The sequence below is a fragment of the Podarcis tiliguerta genome (assembly GCF_965153285.1).
Source record: "Podarcis tiliguerta genome assembly, chromosome: 8".
NCBI classification, from domain to species: domain Eukaryota; kingdom Metazoa; phylum Chordata; class Lepidosauria; order Squamata; family Lacertidae; genus Podarcis; species Podarcis tiliguerta.
In genome coordinates, this window is record NC_139541.1 from 55,851,608 (window position 1) to 55,870,919 (window position 19,312).

At 44.0% G+C, this 19,312-nt stretch overlaps 1 protein-coding gene across 3 annotated transcripts in view; it reads left to right on the forward strand.

The window, feature by feature from the left end:
• Positions 1–19,312, forward strand: part of LCK (LCK proto-oncogene, Src family tyrosine kinase) — a 27,314-nt gene continuing 8,002 nt past the window's right edge. Inside the window, exons 1-12 of one of the 3 annotated variants that reach the window (XM_083453121.1) lie at positions 1–227; positions 6,812–6,915; positions 7,359–7,440; positions 8,317–8,407; positions 9,111–9,209; positions 9,765–9,868; positions 11,109–11,258; positions 11,864–12,016; positions 12,363–12,542; positions 14,793–14,869; positions 15,868–16,018; positions 18,887–19,018. In XM_083453121.1, coding sequence (XP_083309247.1) covers positions 6,817–6,915; positions 7,359–7,440; positions 8,317–8,407; positions 9,111–9,209; positions 9,765–9,868; positions 11,109–11,258; positions 11,864–12,016; positions 12,363–12,542; positions 14,793–14,869; positions 15,868–16,018; positions 18,887–19,018 — 1,318 coding nt within the window. In that variant the 5' untranslated portion in view covers positions 1–227; positions 6,812–6,816. Of the gene's footprint in view, positions 232–784; positions 853–6,811; positions 6,916–7,358; positions 7,441–8,316; positions 8,408–9,110; positions 9,210–9,764; positions 9,869–11,108; positions 11,259–11,863; positions 12,017–12,362; positions 12,543–14,792; positions 14,870–15,867; positions 16,019–18,886; positions 19,019–19,312 lie in introns of those variants that run through there. The other 2 variants (XM_083453120.1, XM_083453122.1) reach the window with 2 other exon arrangements.

Genomic DNA, 19,312 nt, shown 5'->3' on the forward strand with positions numbered 1-19,312 from the left:
CAAGCTTCTAGAGCTGTCTGTGCAAAGCACTCGGAGGGCAGGAAATCAGCAGAGAAGGTGGCGAGAGAAAGAGAGAGAAGGACAGGGTATGCGTTTGAGATCTCCTGGAGCCTTTTTGCGCTCTAGGCACACGATGATTCACTGCCCAATGTGATGAGGAAGAAGCCATTTCCCTCCTTTTCAATTTTTGGGAACCGGAGAGAGACTAGTTTTCACCTTACTAACAGGTAAGTGACAGAGGGCAAATATGGCCAGGTGAGGCGTGGACAAGGACCAGGTGGCCCCATATAGTTCTCAACTCTAGGCAAGAATTGTACACACACAGGAATTCTCTCCCAAGGAAGACCTGCCAAGTCCATTATATTTGTTCTTTTATGTAGACATTAAAACATTTTATTTGGTTGTGGTGGGGAGGCTTCTGAGTTAAAAGCGTCATAACATTATCTCCCATTGTTTATTTCTTTAATGTAACAATTTTATTACAATTTCAACATCTGCACCAATCTTTCTTTCTTTCTTTTGGGGCCCTGTAGGTTGAAAAGCAGGCAGTGCATTTAAAATAAAAAATTGAAAAAGACGAGCTTAAAATGAGAGGCACAAACCATTAAGAAGGCAAACACAAACCTTTTCTCCCTTTAAAAATGTAGACATCAATACACATATCTTTGTGTGTGTGTGATATGTTTATAGCCTTACTAAGCGAATCTCAAATATCACATAAAGTATTTACTATTTACACAGAAATGCAATGTGTGCAACGTAAATTATGTATATATCCACACAGAACACAATCAAGATACATGACAATTAAGTGAATAAGAGAGAAAAACAGAGATGAAAGAAAATGTTTTTGTAAGTTGCCTTAAGTTTCATTTTTTAAAAGATATAGTAAATCAAAATAATAATAGAATTAATAGTTGAGGTGGATAAAAGTGCTTCAGTACAAATATTGCATTGTATTAATTAATGTGCATACTATATAATAATGTCTATTGTACAGCATGAAACAGCAGTATTTAACATTTACATAGCACTTGAACCAGCTAGAATTCTATGTGCTCTTCTCTGGGAGTAAGTCCCATTGAAATAACAGGAGCATGAAGAGATATGCACTGTAAGAGTGTTCAAAGCACCTTGAATACCCAGTCTTGTTGCAGACCTTACACCCACCCTGTAAAGTAAACTCTGGAAAGCGCTGTTACTATGGGAGCACATGTTCCAAAAATGTTAATTACTCCCTGGCAAATGTGTTGCAGACTGCGACGCCCATGAATGTGTGTGTGCAGCTGAGGCAACAATGGAACTGGTAGTTCTCTTCGTCATTGGTAATCCCCATAGTTCCTGCAGTGCCCCACACCAGCTTTCAGCGATTGCATTGCTTATTTAATTTATACCCCAACTTTTCTCCAGGGAACTCAAGGTGGCATACACGGTCCCCCCCCTCCATTTATCCTCACAGCAACCCTGCGCGGTAGGTTAGGCTGAGAAGCAGTGATGGGGTCAAAGGTCATGCCTCATGGGAGGATTTGAACCCTGATCTCCTACCTCCTTGTTCAACATTCTAACCACTATAGCACACTGGGAAAACAACAACAACAATTAATACCCTGCTACAACACACTGCATTTTTATAAAGTTTTTCTCAACCATTGCACCATTTTTAGATTTTTGCCCCGACCTGAGTCCTTGTTTATAAGGAAAGGGGTGCCATATCCCCTAAAGACACCACAGCCTCTGCTGGCCTTCATTCCAATGAAACCAAACCCTGGATAAGTTCAGAAACCTCTGGAGTTTCTCACCACTTGGGATTTGGGGGTAGCTACATGTAGGGGCTCATTTTGCAGCTTCATACAACACACAAGCAACATGATTTATAACATTTCAGTCTTTTCCCTTCAGAATAGTTATAATATTTTCCCAATAATGAGTGATTATTATATTTATTCAGGGTGAACCTCACCCTCTTCCTCCCTTAAATCTTGATACATAAGGTAAAGTGGCAGTTCTTTAATTTGCCCGGCGCCACAAAGACATCAACTTTAAACAATTTTTTTGATCCTGGGCTTTCCAATCCTTTTGATCAGATGAACTGAAATAATTAACGCTGTAAACACCCAGTGTAAAAAAACACAAAATCCTGTTGCTATCTTCTCCTGCAGATCAAGGATCTAATCTAAACCTTAATCAGGATCCTTAATCTAATCCTAGAGGGTCCATCTACTTGAGCATTCTTCGTTGTTATAGTAGCCTGTGGCTTAAACATAAATTGAGTTGTATTTTTTACCTTCACCTTAGCTATAGTAGCAGTCGTTAAGTAATCAAACTTAGCTATAGCTATAGTAGCAGTCGTTTAGTAATCAAACAATGAACAATATTTTGACAGAAGTTATTCTGCTAAAGCCTGGATTTGCTCGCTAGTGCATAAATTTGGCTATTATTCTATTCCATTACCAAAATCTAAAAACTATACTGAAAAGCGAACCTTTACTTCTATCAATAATTGGCCCAATCCTTGTGAATAAGCCTTGTTAGACTTCAGGGAGGAACATGCAATGATAGGCATTTTTTGTTTTGTTTTTGTACTTTCAAACCATCCCACTCCCTTAGCTGTCAACACTTGAATCATGGGTATAACCAGACTTCCTCCCACATACTTAGCAAAGAAAAAAGAAAAAGAAATTGTGCTTCATATTGGAAAGATTTTCTAGTTCTGGGTTTTCATTACCTCCCACAGTTTTATGCGTATTTTCTTGTATGAGGTTTAGGGAAGTTTCAAACACTAGAAATTTAATTCCTCATTCACTTAGGTTTTGTGGGGCATCCACATGATATCAGCATTCAACAATTTGCCCTCCCTTGTTTTCCCTATAGTTCTTCCATCATTTCTCAAGATTGCAGAAAGTCCAAATTTGAATAGAAGCGGTTACATCATATGCAGTATAGCAGGGTCCCCACCAGAATAATTCATCTGCTGCATGTTTTTATGTTGATATTTCTTGAAGAATGTGAAATACATTTTTAAAAATTCAGGATGATCCTTAATAAATAGCTGGCATCCTATAACTTCTGCACAGGCAAAGCAGGGTGAATGCTCAATAAACAAGAAATCTGAAGGTCTTCTTCTATGGCTATCATTCGTAGCTAAGTAAGATTGTCTTCCATGAACATGGTCTTAACAGTGAGTCTGTAAGTCACTGTGGAGGCCAATTCTGGATCCACACGTCCTTCCACAGTGGGGACATAGGTTTCTGGGTGGAAGTTGATCATGGTGAGGGTTTGCCAAATGTGCCTTCCTCTTAGCTCATTTCTCCTTTTCGTCCTGAGTTCAAGCGTCTTCAAAGTCAATGACACAATTGGTAAAGGCTGTTCTCCAATTGGAGCGCTCGCAGGCCAGTGTTTCCCAGTTGTCGGTGTTTATACTACCTTTTTTTTTTTTAGATTTGCCTTGAGAGAGTATTTAAACCTCTTTTGTTGACCACCAGTGTTACGCTTTCCATTTTTAACTTCGAAATAGAGTAGTTGCTTTGGAAGACAATAATCAGGCATCCACAGAACATGACCAGTCCAACGAAGTTGATGTTGAAGACCATTGCTTCAACACTGGTGATCTTTGCTTCTTCCAGTACACTGGCATTTGTTTGTCTGTCTTTCCAAGTGATGTGCAGAATTTTTCAGAGACGCTGTTGATGGAATCTTTTGAGGAGTTGGAGATGGTGTGTATAAGTGGTCCATGTTTCACAAGCATTCAGTAAGGTTGGTAGTACAATAACTTTGTAAACAAGTGTTTTGGTTTCTCTGCGAATGTCCCTGTTTTCAAACACTCTGCACTTCAATTGGGATAAAGCTGCACTCGCAGAGCTCAGGCGATACTGGATTTTGGCATCAGTGTCAGCTCTTGTGGAAAGATAACTGCCCAGGTAGGAGAAGTGATCAACACTTTCCAACATTACACCATTGAGTTGGATTTGTGGTGCTGCAGAGGTTGTTATGTGCTGTTGCTGCAGCACTTTGTTTTTTTGGATGTTAAGCGACAGGCCAAGCTTTTCATAAGTTTCTGCAAAGATATTTAGGATGGTTTGGAGGTCATCCTCTGAGTGTGCACATTCTACATTGTCATCAGCATACTGAAGATCTATGAAGGAAGTTTGTTGTTGTTGTTTAGTCGTTTAGTCGTGTCCGACTCTTCGTGACCCCATGGACCAGAGCACGCCAGGTACTCCTGTCTTAAACTGCCTCCCGCAGTTTGGTCAAACTCATGCTGGTAGCTTCGAGAACACTATGAAGGAAGTTACCGTGACCTTATTCTTTGCTTTCGGTCTACTCAAATTAAAGAGCTTTCCATCTGTTCGATATATGATTTCTACTCTGGTAGAAATCCCTTCAACAAAGTGTAGGATCATGGCAATGAAAATAATGAATAGAGTTGGGGCGATAACACAACCCTGTTTAAGACCTGATTCCACTGTGAATGGTTCACTTTGAGAGCCATTGTTATCATGGAGGAGTTGAATGATGTTCACAAATTTATCTGAGCAGCCAGTTTTCAGAAGGTCAGTCCACAGGGCATTACAATTTACATTGTCGAAGGCCTTAGTTGAATAAATGCCATATACAGGGGTTAATTTTGTTCTTTGCATTTTTCTTGAAGCTGTCGAGCAGTGAAAATCATGTCCACTGCCCCCTAGAAGGTCTAAAATCATTTTGGGATTTTGCCTCCTAGCTCTCCCATCTTCTTTAAGGGGCCTGGTTGTAACAGGTATGTGCTGACATATTGAACCTATTGCCACACAGGGCACCTTCACTTTGACCTTTCTAGCCTGTGCCATTTTATCAAGCTGTTTATGTATTTATTTAAAATATATACTCTAATTAGTGCTAAAATGCCTATCTATCTATCTATCTATCTATCTATGAAAAATTGAATTATTTGTGCAATAAGATTTAAATGAAATAATATTTATGTACTAAAGTTTTAAAATCACCATCTCCATTAATTTTCATGGGAGAATGTAAGGCTGCCTCGCCAAAATGAATAGTGAAAGGCACACACACACTAATCCTTGGTCCTGGGTGCAGAGCAGGCTGTTGCACCTGGAGTTTTCAGAGGTGCAGCTTTTCCTAATCCATGCAAATCATAGAAGGCAGCAATGTGGTTTTAATAGTGTTTGCTTAATATGAGCACTATAACACCTTTGAGTGTAATTTGTAGGAGTGTGTGATCACTGTTGATATAGAACAGAACATGGAAGAGAAACCTTTGTAAACTGAGGCTCCGCGGCAGCAGATGGTTGTGGGACAAGCAGGTGTCCGGATTTTTACCTCTTTAAATATGGCAACCCTCTCGTAAATGACTCCACCCTTTATTTCACTCTGCCTTTTATGCCTCTGTGTGTCTACTGGGTTGGGATTGGGCAGGGCAGGGGGTGGGACAGGACGACCAGGTTGAGAGCCACACGAAACTTGAGAACTATGGTAAATTAATTGTCATTCTCCCGTTTTCATGCATGTTTCCCTCCACTCATGCACTGCTTGCACCAGTCAAGCATGAATCCGTGGATCTGGATCTGGGGTTCCTTTTGACCCCCACCCCCCAATTATTCAGAAATGCTAGCCAGTGATCAACCATAGCTGCTCAATGAAACCAAATTATGTGGATGGAGTAAATTTCCAGGGGGGTTGAGGATCCATCCACATACTACATGAGGTGACTGAACATAATGAGACATGTTAAAGGTTATGTTTATGCATTTATTGATTTCCACCCACTGGGCAATCCTGCATCAAATGAAACATCCCCATGTCTGTGTTATGGCAAAACCAGCATTCACCCATGTGTCAATTCTAAGTTAATAGAATCTCACCCAGGTGTAATATTCACATGTCTAAATGCTGTATAACGCAAACAGGGTTAGAGTCAGCCTCAGGTTTAAAACAGAAATTGTGTTGATGGAATCTTGGCTTTAGTGTATGTCATATGCTCAAATCCACACCGTCCTAAACTTCCGGGTGTTTTTGGACTTCAACCCTACAAGATCTGCAAGGTCTCAGATATGCTGGTTTTTGTTTATACAGTGGTACCTCAGGTTACATATCCTTCAGGTTACATACGCTTCAGGTTGCAGACTCTGCTAACCCATAAATATTATCTCGGGTTAAGAACTTTGCTTCAGGATGAGAACAAAAATCGTGCTATGGCGGCAGCAGTGGGAGGCCCCATTAGCTAAAGTGGTGCTTCAGGTTAAGAACAGTTTCAGGTTAAGTACGGACCTCCAGAACGAATTAAGTACTTAACCCGAGGTACCACTGTATAATTAAATCATAAAATCATAGACTCATATTATGCTTTGTAATATTTTTACATGAGCCAAATATACAGACACAACCAGGGTGCCAACTTGAATGAAATATGGGGGGGGGGGAGGTAAGCCCCGCCCTGCATAATCAATCACATTATATGGTGCACACACACCATTTGAATGACAATGCCCATTAACTTTGGGGGCCCCCAGTCCCATTAAATATTTTATTGGGGGGCAAAGACTCCTCAGACCCTAGGAGGTGGCTCCTATGGAGGCAACAGGAATAAGAGATGGTGGAATGTGGGGTGGACTTGCAGTAATAGCATTAAGGTTGTGAGGAAAGCAAACAACAACAGCATGAGGACACCCCATTCCTGTTCTAAGAAAACTCTTTCTCTCTCCCTCTCCCCACAGTGTCTCCATTTAATTATTTTGACTTGATGAATGTTATCCTTAGCAGAACAGAGACGTGAACCTGACTTTATAGCCTGTCTCTTGTTTTCCCCATGCAGAGATTATGGGTTGCTGCTGCAGTGACTACGATGATGACTGGGATGAAAACATAGAAATTTGTGAGACATGCCATTACCCTATTGACCCTGTCACCAAGTCCCAGGTGAGAAACCTTGAAAAAGTTGCCGCACAATAACTAGATTAATTGGATCACTCCTTTTCTTAAAAGCCCACACTAGCTCCTTATCAAGTTTTGCATAAACTTCAAGACCTAGCTGCTCACTCTCCCCACTCTGATAATCAGCCCAATTGCACCTTTCTACTGTTTAATCCATTTCCTGCCCCAACCTGTCCATTAAACTGCAATTCATAATTTTAAATGCTGGAATTCAAGCTGCATGTCAACCTGCCCCAGCAGCGCAACTTTTAATTCTAGCTAACTCTGCATAAAGTGTTTGCCCCACTTTGCTTCCACATTAATTTTCTCATTAATGTGACAAAGCCCAAGAAAAATAAGGGGGAAGTCATAAAACTATAGGGCTGGTGGGAAATCCGAGGATCACTGCTATGGAAGGATCCTTGATTTGAACTTTGTTTCTTCCACAGAGGCTGATTTCCAATGGCTCTGAAATGTACAATCCTCTGATACCTTGCGAAACTGTTCCTCCTCCCAGCTCACCTCTTCAAGGTTAAAATCTTGCCTTTCTTCCAACTTCTAACTATAGCACAAAGACTGTCTGGATTTATTGGGGATGCAAAAATGGTCTTGGAGTGGATTTGTCAAATAGGCAACTCAAGAGCAGAGACCAGCTAGGCCAGGGGCCATTGCCAGTGTAGTGGTAGCTAGCAGAGAGAGGCCCAGACCACTGTGCTGTCTTGAAAGACCTGCATTAAAGAAGCCTGGGATGAATTTATATGATTGTTCTACAGGCACCACTAAAAACATTCCTCCCACCCTCTAAAATGGTGGATGCTTGGGTTGTTTCTGTGGTTGATCCAGTCTTTGTTTGTTTAATAAATTTCTGTTCTGGTTTTCTATGCTAGCACATTCAAAACACCTAGTGAAGAATACAAACCATTACAACAATCAAAATCATAGTCAAGCATAAAACAACTAGCAAGACTAAGGTCAGAATAAGGCAGACTAAAGACATTTTAAAAACATCTATATACCATGGAGATGAACCTTGAGGGTCCTCCAGAAAGCAAGAAGAGAGAGGGACCAGTAGATCTTCTTGGGAATGGCATTCCACAGTTTTGGTGCCAACACCCAAAAGGCCCCGTGATTCAATCTTGAGACATGAGCAGGATCACATTATGATATGATAGCCCCTGAGAAAATATTAAAGTCCTTCATGGAGTACAACCTCCAGCCTAGTGCCCTCCAGATGTTTTGGGTTACAAATCCCATTAGCACAGTCAGCACATGCTGGCTGCGGCTGATGGAAGTGGTAGTCCAAAACATCTGGAGGGCACGACATTAAGGGGGGAGGGTTCAAAATAACATCTCTTCTAGTCCTGAAACCTGGTTTGTCTTATAATGACATGCTGATTTTCTTTATAGATAAACTGGTGGTTGCATTATATGATTATGAGTCACTGCATGATGGAGATCTGGTGCTCCGGAAAGGTGAACAGCTCCGGGTACTGGAAGAGTAAGTCTTCTTCCACATTAGAGTGTTACCTGTAGGTCTGGCACACCAATAAAAGAATCATCTGTCACACCCAAGCAGCAGCAGCAGCAGCAGCTGCGTTGTGGGTTTGCATCCCATGATACATTGCCTTCTACCATGCCATCCAGAAAAAATATGTTGACCTCTTTTGACCAAGACACTATGGTTGATACACGTCAATATGGTTGAACACACTCATACTTGGAATGGTAGATGCCCTAAGTTGGACGTTCACTGAAGCAGTGGGGGGAATTCCATATTTTTCAGTGCTTGAAACCCTTATCATTGTATCTGCTGGCATTTGGAGTTAAATGCTCAATAGAAGCTGAACTGAATAAAGAAATGAAAACAGATTTTTTTTTTCCTGGAAGCAAATAACATAGAAATAAGCATTAAACTTGTGGCTATATTCCACTATATATTTGGAGGTGGCTTTCATGTCTTGTGAAAGCAGAAACGTAATGCAGAAACTAATAGCTATGGAAAGATTGGGGGAAATGGAATTAACTGCCGTGTGAATGCAGCCCATGTGTGTTTGCTGGATTAGAATCAAAGGCAAAGGAACTCATTCAAGGTGACACAAGACTATCAGGTTTTGGTCCGTTCTTTCCCTTTGCCTGATGGATGTGGGATCAAGATCAAGCAAAGGTAGGAGAATGACTGGTATTCAATTCTTCCCCTTTAGGACTGGGGAATGGTGGAAAGCGCAGTCTCTCACCACCGGGCGAGTGGGTTACATTCCAAGAAACTTTGTTGCCAGGATGAACACCCTGGAGCAAGAGCCGTGAGTAAAAACATCTCCACTTTTCTCCACATGCAATGCCCCTCCCAAAACCCAATTAAATAGAAAGTAATCAACTGTATGATATTTTACAGTGCCATCCTAGGCATGGTTGTCCCAAAGAGTTTAATGGTGCTTAAGTGTGTACCCAAAAAGTGCAATCTTGGATAGACATGTCTACTCAGGACCGTTCCTCTGAAAGTAAGCTACAATCTTATACCCATTAACTTCTCTAGTACATCTCATTGAGCTCAATGGGACTTATTGCTTAGTGTGGCGCTGTTAGTTAATCTGTTTGTTAAGGAGAAGGGCATGCAGAAGGCCTCATATTCACAAATTATTGGTGTGACTATGGCCTTTGGGTTCTCAAGATAGAGTGGGTGCTGGAAGGGGTGTTATTCCTTGGAAATTTTGTTTAAACACACACACATCTGAAAAGTTGAACATTTTATTGATGAATGTTTTCTTTTGCTTTAAATTAAAATGGCTGTTGCCTACCTGAAGCATACTGAAAGGCTCAAACTCTGTAAACCTCTCTGTGCTACTTCTTTCTTGCAGCTGGTTTTTCAAAGCTCTCAGCAGGAAGGATGCAGAACGGCAGCTCCTGACCGCAGGCAACACGCACGGCGCTTTCCTCATTCGGGAGAGTGAATCCACCCAAGGTAATCAACAGCTGCCACCACTGTGCCCAAATTAGGGGGCGGTGGGGGGAAGAGGGCCCTGGGCAGGCATGTGTGTCACACCCACCCACCCACCCCACACATGTATCCACATAGGGTCATTCTCTCTCCCCAGGAATTGTAACAGAGGCTGGAGAAAGATTAAAAAAAAATTAAGAGTCTGTGTGCACACTCCCATTTACTTTGCATCCAGTGTGCTCCTGCTTCTGGTTTGGGATGTGGTGTGTACACATGACTTGTAGCTACAATCCACATCTATATTGTCATTTCTTATGAAATACAGTGGTACCTCAGGTTACATACGCTTCAGGTTACAGACTCCACTAACCCAGAAATAGTACCTCGGGTTAAAAACTTTGCTTCAGGATGAGAACAGAAATCGCACGGCAGCGGGAGGCCCTATTAGCTAAAGTAGTACCTCAGGTTAAGAACAGTTTCAGGTTAAGAATGGACCTCCAGAACAAATTAAGTTCTTAACCCGAGGTACCACTGTACTGTGCTTTGGCATATTTCCCCCCAAGCTAGCTTTGCTCTGAATAGAGAAAAAGAAGGTCCTAGCTGCGCTCTAAGATGGGAATGTGTACACAGCCTGAGTTGAGAGAATTTCCCTAACCTTCCTTTTGTACACACAAACACCCCTTTCATCCCGCCATTGGGTGATAGCTTACCAAGCCATGCTCAGGCTAGAGCCACTGAGAGAACAGGATGCTGGCTTAGATGGGCTATTGGCCTGATCCAGCAGGCTCTTCTTTAGTTCTTAAGTTCTAAACCAGAGTGTTCAGCAGGTATTGATTCTTGCTACTTCTTGAATATTATCTCATTGGTATGGTGCCTGGCTGGACCACTTTGAGGGTGCTGTTCCATTCTGTTGAAAGAACCAGAAGACATTCTTAACATTTGAGGGAAATTTGGGGTTCCTGTTTAAAATAAAATACCTGAATGATTTTGTGGTGTACATAAAATAATTTTTTTAAGACCAGCATCATTTTCTTGGAGTGTGGGTCCACAGAGGGGGAAAGAGGAAGCGCCAGGGAGACAAAAAGCTGAGGGAGAAATATCTGTGGAATTTTGACAGAAAGGGGGGGGGGGCGGAAATCAGCAAGGCAAATGCTGGGGGTTTTTTTGTGGGGAGTGGGGAGGAGTCCACATGTTTCTGGGTGTAAGGGGACAAAAAAATCCAGGATCCAACCTCTTCACTCTGTTTCCTTGCGTGTCTCCTCAGGTTCCTTTTCCCTCTCCATCCGTGACTTTGACAAGAACCAGGGAGAAGTCGTGAAGCACTATAAGATCCGAAATATGGACAACGGTGGCTTCTACATCTCGCCTCGCATCACCTTTGAGAGCCTGCACCAGCTGGTGGAGCATTATATGAGTAAGGCTAGAGAGGCCACCCAACCCTGAAAGCCCCTTTCTGCCTGTCCTGGCTGCTGGGAGGAAGGAGACTGCTCCTTCTCCTGGAGGGGGCTCTTGTCCATGAAAGCTGGTCCCACCAATATATCTGTTGCTCAAAGCTAGCTTTCACCCATTTGGTGCCCTGGCCTGAACTGCCCATGAAGCTTGGTGAGGCAGTCACCTTAGGTGGCAGGTTGGGGACAGCTGGGGGGGGTAGCAGATCTGGCCCCACAAGGAGTGTGACACTTGCCACCTCCTGTGCTTGTTGCCCACTGCTGCCACAGGCTATCGAGGGCGAGTCACAATAGCTATGCTCTGCCTCTGGTCAGAGGCAGCAAATGCTTCTGAATACCAGATGCTGGAAACTGCAGGAGGGGAGAGAGCTCTTGTGCTCAAATCCTGCTTGCAGGTTTTGCACAAGCACCTGGTTGGCCACTGTGAAACCATTGGACTAGAGGGCCATTGGCCTGATCCAGCAGGCTCTTCTTGTGTTCTAATGTTCTCTAAGCCGAATGGTGTAAACACATCTTCTGCTGCCCCCCACTCCTGTCCTTCAGCTTCTGTCTTTCTTTCGTTTCTTCGCAGGCAATACGGATGGGCTTTGCACCCGCCTCGGCAAGCCCTGCCAGACGCAGAAGCCACAGAAACCCTGGTGGCAGGATGAGTGGGAGGTGCCTCGGGAGAGCCTCAAGCTGGTGGAGAAACTGGGAGCCGGGCAGTTTGGAGAAGTTTGGATGGGTGAGTAGCAGGGGTGGCAGCAGGGAAAGACAGGTGGAGGCAGGGGTCATCGGCATCCTGCTTGCCCATAGATTTCAGCCAAGGAACCTCAGCTTTGATTTTGGAAAACCCAGCAGGTTTCTAGCCCTCATGGCGATAAGATTTAAAGCATGTCCAGCAACATTTCAGTGATTAAAAAACGAGGACAGTCTTGGGGTCCTTTAACACCCCAGTTCTTCCACCAGACATCCATTGGTCCCTTCACTCATCAAGGGTGCCCTTGTGGAGGTACATGCATTGCCAGGTGCAATCCCAAATCCTGGCTCCAGTCCTCCTGAGCTGAGATCCTCACTCTGTCCCTCGGCAGGTTACTATAACGGCCACACAAAAGTCGCCATCAAGAGTCTGAAGCAAGGCAGCATGTCGCCTGAGGCCTTCCTGGCTGAAGCTAACCTGATGAAGAAACTGCGGCATCCCCGGCTGGTGAGGCTTTATGCTGTGGTGACCCAGAAGCCCATGTACATCATCACTGAGTACATGGAAAAAGGTGAGGCGCTAGACAGCATTACCTGCTCCTTCACTCTGGCAGAGCTTCATTTTGAGCCAGGGGTTCTCCAGGCCATAGCTCAGTGGAAGGGCCTTTGCTGTGCAGCAGAAGGTCCCACGTTCCATCCTGAACTTCTCCTGGCAATGTTGGGAGAGAGTCCTGACAACTTGCTAGGGTCCAATGCAGCAGCTGAACAGCAGACAGGGCCTTCTCACCTGCTGGAGATGGTACCACTGACTCCCACTGTCCAGAATTTCCCAGAAATCAAATCACTAATGTGACACTCTCCCCTTCTGCAGTTTCTAAATTTGTCCAGTCCTCTTGTAAAGCTGGATTTCTGGCCACCATGCCTCCTGTGGGAGGGACATAGTTTAAGTATGCAATGAGTGAAGAAGTTCTTTCTAGTCTTATAGGGCCCAACCTAAGGCCCTCCAGATGATCTGGACTGCCTGTGTACTGATAGTGTTGCAGTCCAAAGCATCTATAGGTCTTCAGGTTGGGGAAGGCTTGTGCCACGGGATTTCTTTTCCTGTTGGGAAAGATGACTGGAGACAGCACTCAAAGGAGAGCATTGATACCTGCGTATTTGCACAAACGTTAAGCATGAGGGAACAGGCAAGCATCCAAACCGAAAGTGCTTATCTTTAAAGCAGTTTCTCTGAAGGCAAATAGCCAATTAAGGCTCCTTCTTCCAGGAGCAAGAATACAGGAATGTTCCCTTGATTGTTCTCTTTAGAATGGCTCAGAATACGGCTCCAACGTATTATAAACAGCAGATATGTCACCTTAAGTGGATTCTGGCCCATTAGGCACAAGAGAACGTGAAGCTGGCAGCAAGGGGAAACACAGGGGCCTCTCCAACTTTGATAGGCAAGCAAAGCTCAAGTCTTTGTTTGGCTGACCACACGGCAACCTCACTGCTTCTTTAGTCCCTATGAGAGCCGTCTAACACAGTAGCATCTAGCCACCAAAGCTGATTGAAGATGCATCTTTTAGGCATTTGTGCACACTGAGAAAATATCAGTTGGCCACCGCTGTCTATTAGCATGCAATCAACCTTTGCTGTCCATTAGCATGCAATCAATTGACTTTCACTGCCCATTCGTGTGCTACAGAAAGATGACCCTCAATGTATAACACCACACAACAGTACCTCTGAATGTTATAACCACTCTTCGTTCAGGTTTCGGCTGTGCCTGGGATAGAATGAAAAGCAAGAAAAATATGGAAAGGGAGTAAAATTAGCCGTGGGGGGGGGGGTTATCCCCTCCACATGACAGAGGGTGCTGACTCCCATATCCCCACTCCTCCTCCTGTTCTCCCTCTCTTGTATCATCAGATTTGTTTTAGACACTTCCTCTGCAGTGCCCTTTGCTCTAGATTAATGGAGGTCAGAAGCCCAGCTCGCTTGCTGGATTTGGCATAAGGCAGTGGAGAAAGAGAAGGAAATTAAAGGTCATTGTGCGACACAGCTACAATGGGAGCAGCCTGCCAAGGCACAAAAATAGCCAGAGGATTTGGGAGGGGTTTCCTGCTTCTCAAAGCTTTTACCAACCATTTTGGCTCTCATATGTCCCTTCAGCAGGCTGCACCGGAGATGGTGTCTGCCTAGAGCTGACATTTATCCTTCTACTTCTCTGTCCATATTATCCATCATCATCAAAAATTGTCAAGCATCACCAACAAAGAGAAATAACACAGTCTTGCAATCTAAAAAGCCATGATAACACTTTAGGGGGAAAGGGGGAGAAGAGCAAAAAGGAAAGAGAATAAATGGTGAGATGCCAAAAATGCATAGCTGTCAGCAAAGGTCAAGGGAAGGGTCTCTTTCTCCCTCCAAAAGAGGCCGGCTGGCCTGCTTCTAGGAAGCTTGTGAGCCTTTTCAAGACAACCTGTTCGTTGAGCATGAATCCTGATTCATTTGCACAAACTTTGCAGGGAGGTTAGAAATTGCTCTCACACTTACCAGTGCATTCCTGCCCCCCCCCCCCAAGTCCAGGGTTCTTTGCAGGTGAGTTTCTTGTACAGCATCCACTTTAATTAGACAACCTGAATTTTCCTGTTAGCAACTGAACCCCCCCCCCCCTTAGTGATGGTCTACAAGCAGCACACATTCCCTGGGGTGAACAACATATTCAAGTTCACAACCACAGCTGAGTGATAGCAGCTCGGAACTCTAAAATAGGTCAGCAGAGCTGCGCAGAGATATACTTCACATATTTTAATAGGCTTTTCCCCTTCCCCATACAGGAAACTTGGTGGATTTCCTCAAAGCTGTTGAAGGCATCAAGCTGACCATTTATAAACTGCTGGATATGTCAGCACAGGTGAGGATAAGAGCGGGCAAGCAATAAAACCTGGGAGGATGGTGGAAGAGGACCAGTTGGTGGGAATATATGATATGGAGAGATGGGCTGGGTGTCTGGATTACATTTCCTGAAAAATTAATTTCAGCACCAGAATAAATATAAGGAAGGATTTCTGCTGGGAAAGAGAACCTAGAATAATGTCCACATTACAAATGAAATATGGGGTACCTAATCTTTCCATCAGATAAGGGACTTAGCTAAGACATAGGTAATAAGGTTTTATTTAACTTTTGGAGTGCTCAGTGAAAACTGACATTTTTCTTAGTTCATATCTGCTGCTGAGGGGACGAGTCCCAGCACCCTCACAGAACTACAATTCCCAGAGTTCTGTGCAGGAAGTCAGAATATCTAAAGCAGTTGAAAGCCATTGTCTGACCTGGAGCAGGATTCACATGCTTGCTCAGCCATGAAACCCCTTGGGTGACCCTGACAGTCACTATCATTATTGCTCAACCTGTCCTACCTCACAGGATTGTTGGGAGGATAAATATTTGTATGTGAGAAGGGCTCGTGTGCCAGCTTATGTTCCTTGGGGGAGAGCTAAGATATTAATGAAACAAACATAACAAAACCAAGGACACACAGCCGGGAAGAAATTTGCCCTTGTTGAAATTCTGCCTGCTGGGCAGCTGTGAAAAGCACACAACATCTGCCAGACAAAAAGGGGAAAGATGCATCAACGGAGTGAGTGGAAAACTGCAGGGAAAGTTGTTCTTGGTGACATTCACCTGTCTGGTGCAGTGGTTAGAGTGGTGAGGCTAGACCTGAGTTCAAATCCTGCCTCAGTCATAAAGTTTCTTGGAGACTGTCAGCCATGCACTATCCTCAAATGACTATCATTCCAACCTACCTAACAGGGGAAGGAATCTTATACTGGGTTGCTGGGAGGAAGGGAGCAGTGGGATGAAATTGCAATAAAGAAATATGTAACAACCCCACCCTCTTCTCTCATAAAGATAGCGGAAGGAATGGCCTTCCTTGAAAAGAAGAATTATATCCATCGTGACCTGCGAGCTGCCAACATCTTGGTGTCAGATATGCTCTGCTGCAAGATTGCTGATTTTGGCCTGGCCCGGCTTATAGAGGATGAGTACACAGCTCAAGAGGGTGGGTCTTCTTCCTTAGCCTGGACTTGTCAGCTGCTGCTTGCCTCTTTGTGACAGGAAAGGGTCCTTGCAGGGTCCAGCCAGCTGGTACCACCTGCAAGGTGTGAAAGGCATATGTTAGACCCCACAGCAGACAAGGATGTCTGCTTGTGAATGGACTCTTATGTCCTGGCTTATTGCCCTCCCATCAGATGTCAAAGAGATAAACAACTACCTGACATTCAGCCCAGAGTGGCTGGGGAAACTCAGCAAGATGGGCGGGGTATAAATAATGAATTATTATTATTATTAGTGTTAGTTATCTGCGTCCCAACACAGAGGCGGGGGTGGGGTGAGAATGTAGATTGGGATCTACTGGTAGATGACTAATGGATGATCAGCAAATAGATCAAGGGAGGTTTCCAATTCCCACTCCCCACATTAGCGACAATAAATGGCTTTTCTCTTCCCCTCTGCCTAAACCAGACTCCTTCCTGAAACCCTGGAGAGCAGCGGTCAGTCAGTGTAGACACTACTGCGCTAGATGAACCAGTGATCTGACTCAGTGTAAGGCAATTTCCTATGGCAATTGGTTCCAACCCTGAGTCAAAGGTTTTTTTCTTTTTGGTAACATAGTTTTTTATCCTTGTCATCTTTAAACATTGAGATATATCTTTGTTTACAGTAGAGCATATCAACATGCAACAATTACATAAAAAGAAAGCAACAACAAACACTCAGATAAATGTTTCTGAATAGTTTAACAAAGTTGTATATACCAAAATTACTGCAGTTATTACAGTTACGTCATTATGTATAGTAAGCTGTATCACTTAGATTGGTGAGCATAAGTAAAATTTTTCTTGCATCAAGTGTCAATAACAATCACATCAGAATTTTACCTCTGGCTGTGCCTCCCCAGTCACTATGGTTGGTGGACATTGAGGATCTAGTAAAAAACAACAGCATAGATCCTTCAAGCTTGAAGGCTCTCCACAATTGGCCTAAAACGGGGTTGCTGTGGCTGGGAGGAGGACAGTTTTGCAAAGCTTCTTGAGTGGGGAAATTTATTCCTTGCCAGAGGTGACATGAGGCTGAGTGGCCATTTTACAAGCCTGCATAATGTGGAATTACTTTATTTCACAGGTGAAAATATCCTCACATGTGCAGTTCCCTCTGTTACATGCCCACACCATCATAGTCACTTTTTCTCTGCCAGAACTTTCTACCAACCCGGGGGCTAGTGCCTTTTATGGACTTACATGTGCAGATAGGTGGAAAAGATGATGTGCTTGCATTTCATGGCACACACACCTGCATAAGTACTGGAAGCTGGATCCCTAGAATGTGGGTCATGATGCCCCCCCCCCCGCAAAGTCTTATGGGACTCTGTGGTTCAGCTGCTCTCCTGCCCCTTTCCCACTGCAGGTGGGTGAAGATATATAATAAGCACTAGCCCCCGTTCCCCATCTCACAGCTTGGCAACTGACAGCCACAGCTGCTTAGCCTAGGCCTTTGCTTCAAGCAATAACTCACCTCTTGAGGAAACCAGAGCCTGCTGGGGGGGGGGGCGGCTGCTTTGTGTGTGTGAGAGAGAGGGAAGAAGTGTGAGCAAGTGCTTTGCACACAGAGGCTGCGCTGGGGGGCCTGCGGTTTTGAGCTGAAGCAACCTGTAGCTGGAGCTCTCTGAAGAGATTTTTCACCCAGCAGTGCAGTGAGGAGAGAGCAAGTCCCCTTCTCAGATAACAAGGCCTGCTTCTTCTTCAACCTGGTTCCCTCTGTTACATGGAGAGCAGGAGGACCCAGTCTTCAGAAGGAAGCCATTTCTCCTCCTACTCCATCTTTTTTTTTGGGGGGGGGGGGAATCCAGTCTAGTCCTTCTCCCCTCCTCATTTCTCTTGACTACCGAGGTATAGTCAAGCTATTTTAAAAGAAATATATTACACAGTGGCTTCAGAATTGGTGTGTGAGAGAGTGTGTGCGCACGCTCACACACAAAATGTTAGGCACCAGCAAAAATGATTCTTTTCCACCCGTCCTTTGGCCTTCAGTTATATGTGGCCTCCTTCAGTGTTAGTTCTGCCTTTTTATAAATATGAATGTACTTTCAGCTTTGAATTGTTTTAGTTCCATGTTGGTTTTAATGTATGTGGGATTCTTTTTTTGTAAGTTGCTTCAAGTTATTTTTTAATAATAATATAGAACCTTTTGCCAACCTGATACTCTCTAATGTTTTGGACTACAACTCCCATCAGCCCCAGTCAGGGAAGCATTTTGGCTGGGGCAGATGGCGGTTGGAATCCAAAACATCTGCCAGGCACCAGCTTTTTGAAGGCTGGTAGGACACTCCCTCTAGTGCCAGAGGCAGCATCCCTCTGACTGAGTACCAGTTGGTAGAGATCATGGGTGAGAAGAAGGCTGCTGTCCCACTCACATCCTGCTTATGGGCTTCCCATTTGATTGGTCGCTGTGAGGACAGGATGCTGGGCAAGATGAGCCTTTGTCTGGATCCAGCAGAGCTCTTCTTATCTTCTAATGAAGGTCTAAATGAGATCCAGTTCCTGTCACCTCTCCTCCTGCTTATAGTCAGTAGCGTTTATATTTCCAGCCTAGGTTGCCTGAACAAGCAGCCAGAAATATTTACCAGTGGTACAAATGTGAATTTTGCATCTATCCCTGCAAATCTGCATTGGGAAAGGTTGCAAGGATGGGAAAAACAAGTCTTTGCTCGGGACCAGGTTGTAGGTCTGCAGGGCAGTCATTGGTGTCAGGTGGAGGTAGAGCTCCTTCTTGTGGTCAGCGCGTTAACAGCCACCAGTTACAGCAGCAGGAAAAGTACCTGAATTCTGCACCAAGGATCATATAACCCTGCATTCTTTGTGTATTTCAGGAGCAAAATTTCCCATTAAGTGGACAGCCCCAGAGGCTATCAATTATGGGACATTCACCATCAAATCAGACGTTTGGTCATTCGGGATCTTGCTGACCGAGATCATCACCTATGGGCGGATTCCTTACCCAGGTCAGAATTTCTCAGCAGCAAAATGCAACCATTTCCCCTCCTGCACAAAGTACTCTGTATCCACAGGGAGAACCAGAGTCCTTTATGAAATCAAAACCACAAAACCCTTCTCCTGCCTTGCACTGTGAATTCAAAAATTCAGCCAGAAAGCCACACTAAAGTCTCCACTGGTGGAAAATCGGGAGGAGGAAAATCATTCTATACAGACAGTCTTAATAGCTGGAAATAAAATGGATAGATGATCTGCAGCACTGAAAAAAACATTTCCATAAACTCTCATCTGTGGAAAGCAAA